This window comes from Triticum urartu, chromosome 2 (assembly GCF_003073215.2).
Source record: "Triticum urartu cultivar G1812 chromosome 2, Tu2.1, whole genome shotgun sequence".
In the NCBI taxonomy this organism is placed as follows: domain Eukaryota; kingdom Viridiplantae; phylum Streptophyta; class Magnoliopsida; order Poales; family Poaceae; genus Triticum; species Triticum urartu.
This window is the reverse complement of record NC_053023.1, coordinates 678,622,238-678,629,099: the sequence shown is the minus strand read 5'-3', so window position 1 is coordinate 678,629,099 and position 6,862 is coordinate 678,622,238. Positions and strand designations below refer to the sequence as shown.

At 44.6% G+C, this 6,862-nt stretch overlaps 1 protein-coding gene across 1 annotated transcript; it reads right to left on the bottom strand.

Annotated features, from left to right (window-relative positions):
• Nucleotides 1-5,423: 5,423 nt before the first annotated feature.
• On the bottom strand, nucleotides 5,424-6,292 carry LOC125534059 (FCS-Like Zinc finger 2-like). The gene has a single exon (XM_048697360.1). The coding sequence runs from the start codon at nucleotides 6,181-6,183 to the stop codon at nucleotides 5,893-5,895; it is 291 nt and encodes a 96-aa protein (XP_048553317.1). The 5' UTR covers nucleotides 6,184-6,292; the 3' UTR covers nucleotides 5,424-5,892.
• Nucleotides 6,293-6,862: the final 570 nt, after the last annotated feature.

The following is a 6,862-nucleotide window of genomic DNA, read 5'->3' as shown; positions in this document are numbered from 1 at the left end:
ACATATTGTGTAGAAATACAGGACCCAAACCATTAATCTCTTCGCATAGGTGAACTAGGATGTGCATCCTGATGTTGAAGAAGGATGGTGGGAACACCAACTTGAAACTGACAAGACATTGCACCAAATCATTCTCTAATCTTGGTATGATTTCTGGATCGATTTCCTTCTGAGAGATTGCATTGAGGAATGCACATAACTTCACAATGGCTAATCGAACGTTATCCGGTAGAAGCCCCTCAATGCAACCGGAAGCAGTTGCGTCATAATCACGTGGCAGTCATGAGACTTTAGGTTCTGGAACTTTTTCTCTGCCATGTTTATTATTCCCTTTATATTCGACGAGAAGCCAGACGGAACCTTAATACTGAGCAGGCATTCAAAGAAGATTTCCTTCTATTCTTTGGTAAGAGTGTAGCTGGCATGACCCTGATGTATGCCGTCTTTTCCATGCATACGTTGCTGGTCCTCCCGTACCTTAGGTGTATCTTTTGTCTTCCCATACACGCCCAAGAAGCCAAACAGGGTCACGCAAAGATTCTTCGTCACGTGCATCACATCGATTGCAGAGCGGACCTCTAGGTCTTTCCAATAGAGCAGGTCCCAAAATATAGATTTCTTCTTCCACATGGGTGCGCGTCCGTCAGCGTCATTCGGAACAGGTTGTCCACCAGGACCCTTTCCAAAGACTACCTTCAAATCCTTGACCATATCATGTACATCAGCACCAGTACGGTGGCGAGGCTTCGTCCGGTGATCCGCCTCACCTTTGAAATGCTTGCCTTTCTTTCTTACGGGATGCCTGCTCGAAAGAAATCGACGATGTCCCAGGTACACATTCTTCCTACAATTGTCCAAATATATATTGTCGGTATCATCCAAATAGTGCGTGCATGCGCGATATCCCTTGTTTGTCTGTCCTCAAAGGTTACTGAGAGCAGGCCAATCATTGATGGTCATGAACAGCAAGGCCTTTAGGTCAAATTCTTCCCCCATGTGCTCATCCCACGCACGTACACCTGTTCCTTTCCACAGCTGTAAGAGTTCTTCAACTAATGGCCTTAGGTACACATCAATGTCGTTGACAGGTTGCTTAGGGCCTTGGATGAGCACTGGCATCATAATGAACTTCCGCTGCATGCACAACCTAGGAGGAAGGTTATACAAACATAGAGTCACAGACCAGGTGGTATGGTTGCTGCTCTGCTCCCCAAAAGGATTAATGCCATCTGCGGTTAGACCAAACCATACGTTCCTTGCGTCATCTGCAAACTCCTTCCCGTACTTTCTCTCGATTTTTCTCCACTGTGACCCGTCAGCGGGTACTCTCAACTTTCCGTCTTTCTTACGATCTCCTCTGTGCCATCGCATCGCCTTGGCATGCTTTTTGTTTTGGAACAAACGTTTCAACCGTGGTATTATAGGAGCATACCACATCACCTTGGCAGGAATCTTCTTCCTGGGGCGCTCGCCCTCGACATCACCAGGATCATCGCCCCTGATCTTATAGCGCAATGCACCGCATACAGGGCAAACGTTCAAATCCTCGTACTCACCGTGGTAGAGGATGCAGTCATTAGGGCATGCATGTATCTTCTGCACCTCTAACCCTAGAGGGCAGACAACCTTCTTTGCTTCATTGTCTTCTCGGGCAATTCATTGTCCTTTGGAAGAATATTCTTTATCATTACCAGTAACTTTCCAAATCCCTTGTCAGATACACCATTCTCTGCCTTCCATTGCAGCAATTCCAGTGTGGTGCCCAAATTTTTCTTGTCAGCTTCGCAATTTGGGTACAACAATTTCTTGTGATCCTCTAACATGCGCTGCAACTTCTTCTTCTCCAAATCACTTGCGCAGTTTCTCTTTGCATCGGCAATGGCCCGACCTAGATCATCAGCAGGCTCATCTGATGCCTCTTCTTCAGCTTCTTCCCGCATTGCCGGCTCACCTTCTTCCCCCATTGTTGTATCATCGTATTCAGGGAACCCATCATGGCCAGGATTGATGTCGTCGTCCTATTCTTCTTCATTGTCTTCCATCATAACCCCTCTTTCTCCGTGCTTGGTCCAAACATTATAGCGGGGCATGAAACCATACTTAAACAGGTGGACGTGAATGGTTCTTGACTTAGACTAATTGTTATCATTCTTACAGCCAACACATGGACAAGGCATGAAACCATCCGCCCGCTTGTTTGCCTCAGCCGCAAGCAGAAAAGTTTCCACGCCATTAATGAACTCGGGAGAGCATCGGTCATCATACATCCATTATCGTCTCATCTTCATTACACAACACAGAAAAGACCAAATTAATACAAGTTCATACATAAAGTTCATACAACACTTAAATGCAACAAACAAATAACTCTCTAGCTAAAGAATTTAAATGCAACAACAAATGCGATAAAGATCGCAACTAAGGTAACAATTGATCCAACAATATAATGATACCAAGCCTCACTATGAATGGCATATTTTCTAATCTTTCTAATCTTCAAGCGCATTTTCTCCATCTTAATCTTGTGATCATCGACGACATCGGCAACATGCAACTCCAATTCCATCTTCTCCCCCTCAATTCTTTTCAATTTTTCCTTCAAATCCTCGTTTTCTCTTTCAACTAAATTTAACCTCTCGACAATAGGGTCGGTTGGAATTTCCGGTTCAAGTACCTCCTATATACAAATATCTATGTCAACTTGATGGGCATAATTTGTCATAAACACGAAATGCAACAAATAGTTTTAGAAGAGAATATACCGCATCCGAATCATAACCCGGACGAGGGCCGATGGGGACGGATATCAAAACCATGGCACTATGTATAACAAACAACGTATGGGTAAGATAATTATACGAGTAACTATATATCCAAATCACACAAACATCATTTTTTTATATAAAACATTCATGAACAAGAGGCTCACCACAAGGTGGTGTCAGCGACGGGACGTTGCGGGCGATCGATGGTGGTTATGACGGAGATTTAGAAGGCACTAAGTAAACCACACCTACATATGCAAACTAAGTGTTACTTTTGACCTCAAATTGCATATAAATCAAATACTAGCACACATATATAATTCCTCCCAAATTACTAAACTCACAAATCAATCACTATATAAAGCATTGCAAGAGCTAATCTAGCAATGAGAGATGAAAGGACAAAGTTGCTAGCCTTTGTGATCATTTGAATGGATGGGGGCCTTCAAATCTTGATAAATTTTGGGCAAAATGTGTGATGAGCTTGAGAGGAAGAGGGAAAGAACAGAGAGGAGAGGGGAAGGGGGAAGAACAAAGCGAGTTCGGGTGGACGAAGGGTTTATGTAGGACGACCTTTAGTACCGGTTCGTGATACGAACCGGTACTAAAGGTGCTGGAGGGGCCCCAGACTGACAACATCCTGCCACCACTCACTTTAGTACCGGTTTGTGGCACGAACCGGTGCTAAAGGTTCGCCACGAACCGGTACTAATGAGAGCGGCCAACTAGCCGTTGGAACCGGCACTAATACACACATTAGTGCCAGCTCAAAACCAAACCGGCACTAATGTGCTTCACATTTGACCCATTTTCTACTAGTGGTAAAAAAGTTATACATAGCTGATGGTATGCTTAGACGAGAAAAGAAAAGAACAATGATGATCCGCATCGAGCAACTGTTGACCCAATGGTTGGAATGGTGCTGACGGAACTACATGTGTGATGTGTGTCTCAGGCTCTAGGTTCAGGGACGACTTGTGCATCATACAACGTTGCTGGCGCGTATAATTAAGCCTAGGTCCAGGGACGTTTTGTTGTAATGGGTATCTTACCTCCCGCCTTAAATGGTAAATGTGGTTAAAGAGGTAAGCTCCCTCCTTGAACTTTACGTTGTTAGGTAGAAGTGAGTCCTCGAACCGGGGTGGGTAGGTTCGCAACAATTTCTGCCTGCCATTGCACCACAAGAGAGTTCTCATCATTAGAGGTTGTATACTATGGTTAGTTGTACTGTAGGTTCTCCACATGAGAGTCCCATCTTAAATGGTAAGTTGTACCGTTGTTTTTGCTCTTCTTCTTTTCTCCTCATTAGAGGTTCTATACTATGTGCCGTTCCATGTATATTAAATAAAGTTGTAAGATTGTGGGGTTGTTGCCCTACAACTCATAGTAAAAGAAATGCTGACACAATGAAGATAATGTAAGTGTACACAATGCAAACTGAAATCATGCAAACACCAAGCAGACAATCCGACCACCAAGAGTCGTCTTTGGAGAAAATATCATATGTCAACACGTCCACAATCACAGATGAACTGTCGAGAGAACGGACCACCAAAATCTCTAATTGGGAAAGCTTAGGCGACCTCATGCCTACGTGACAACTATACGCCAGTAGTAAATCTGGACATGGCAACCTAAGTGTGCCATGTTGGATGTTCATTGATTTTTAAGCATGGAAAACTTTGCTCAAGTGTGCAGTGTCTAACCCTAAACTTTGCCTTCCTTCTCCAATGAGTCGATATTCCAGCGAAACCAATATATGGTTAAGTTAATAGGCGATGACAAGCTTCGTCATTTCCTTTGACTCACCCTGCCTCAAAGTGCACTAATTCAACCGCGAGTAGATCATAGTTAGACTTCACCGGTTCAGATCTATTTATTTAGGAACCTCGTTAGAGGGTGACCATTTTTGTAATTTCCATTGGAGGAAGACAGTTGGTCTAGTTTATGAGAAAAATATCAGGAAAAATCAAACCTTAAAACTTAGTAAATTTTGGTTAATTTTAGTAAACTTGAGCTAAAATCACCCACACATCCACACTGTTGGGCGGGGAAGAGGGGGTACCGACAATAAAGGTCGGAGGGAGAAGCAAGAGCCGATGTGAAGCGGTTCTAGGCCTTGTCAACCCATCAAGAAAGACAAATCATCGTAAAAATGTTCGACATGTAACCTAGGAATGACAAGATCATTCTCATTCTTAAAATTGATATTGTGATGAATTATTGCACCCAAATTGGTAAGCTTGACATATATTTCAAAAGAAAAGAAAAATATCACAATGGTATAAATTTTTGGGAAATATCTTCGAGATATAGTAAAACTGTAAGGTTCACCGTGTGGGAAGCTCAAGGTAAAGGCTCCAAACTGGCCAATTCACTTGCACATAATTACTCCCTCCGTTCATAAATATAAGAACCTAAGATGTTTTGAATTTTTTTATATAAACTACATATATAGACCGAAATGAGTAAACAAACACATTAAAGCGTGTCTATATACATCCGATTCAAACAAAATTAGAACATCTTATATTTGTGAACAAAGGGAGTATAAAATCTCAAAAGATTCTGATTTAGCAAAATATCATAAAATCATATGGATAAAATGTCGCCTCAAATCGTATTGGCATATCACTAGAAACATTAGAGATGCTATAAATCCGAAAAGCATAACAAAATTTAGGGGCAAGATAGTTTGTAGGTTGGTTGCCATGATGTATTTACAGTGACACTGCTGTCGCATGTGGATGTGGTACCCAAAACCGAACAGGATCTAATCATTAAAGGGAAACTGAACAAGAGAGGGCGCAGAAGGGCGACCCAAATAGTAGAAGTTAAAACAAAATGTTAATCATGTTTGATGGCTCTCATCACATCCATTGCGATTACATTTCTGTTTTGGACCGAGAACAAGTACACTTTCATCCCATTTGGGTAGCCTAATTAGCTTGCCATGGACACATGCTTCGTGCCGCCTGATGCTGCTGCCCTGCCTTGCCTCCTGTAGGCCGCGCCAAGCTGCCTCCACCGGACGAGGCTAGAGCACCGGCCGGAGAGACGGAGACGACGATGATTCTTCAGAATACAGATCTTGTCGATCCAAACAAAACATTCAGCGGCCAGCCGGTTAGCTTGCGACCGACACCTTCCTGGACTGCCGCTGCACACGGTGGGACTCCGTCTCCGCCGAGAACCGCTGCTGCCTCCGCGCGGCCTGCTTGGCGCAGACGGCGTCGAGGTGCATCTGCTCGTGGCGGCACTCCTCGCTGCAGTAGGGCGTGTCCCCTCTGTACATGAAGACGTCGCGGTCGCGCGCCAGCTGCTTGGCGCAGAGCGCGCACGCGTCCATCGCCAGCATGCCGGCCTCGCCGAGCAGCTCGGCGCCGAAGAAGAAGGAGCAGGCCACTGATGCCGCCATGGTATGTGTGAGTAGGTGACTTTCGAGCAAAATGCGGAGCAGAGCAGAGCTGAGCTTGGTGGTGCGAGGAGGGAGGAAGAGGAGAGCGAGCGAGTTGGGTGAAGAAAGAAGGGGAAGGCTCGGGTATATATGGTGCGTGGAGACGGACACGGCAACGGCGTCGGAGTACCGTGGTCCGGTGCGCCCACGGGTCGGGCAATGCTGCGATCGGCTCCACTGAGAGGAAAACGACGGCAATCGTGGGATGTCCGGGCGAGGTCGACCAGGTCCCGAAGGAGACATCTGTCTGGAACGTCCCTGTTGTTGTAAGTTGAGATATTTTCAAGTTCAAAGAAAGAGTTGTGATATTTTGTGACGACTAGAAATGTAGGCCTAGTTGAAAACTCTTGAAAATACAATTAGCAACTATACTAGACTGGTCGCATATCATTGGAGAAGAATTCGTCGTGCCTCCTCTAGTCGTAGACTTGGGCATGAATTATTCTGATTGTACATACATCAGTATAAGTTTAGGCTGCTTCGGTTTTTTTTTAAACACAGTACAGACGCAATCGCTCATACACGCCCATACACTCATCCTTATGAATGCACATACGCACACCCTACTCCTATGAGCACCGTATCATCTTGAAATTTATGAAATCACTGTAGGCACCTCGTCGTCGACGGGAACGTCTCC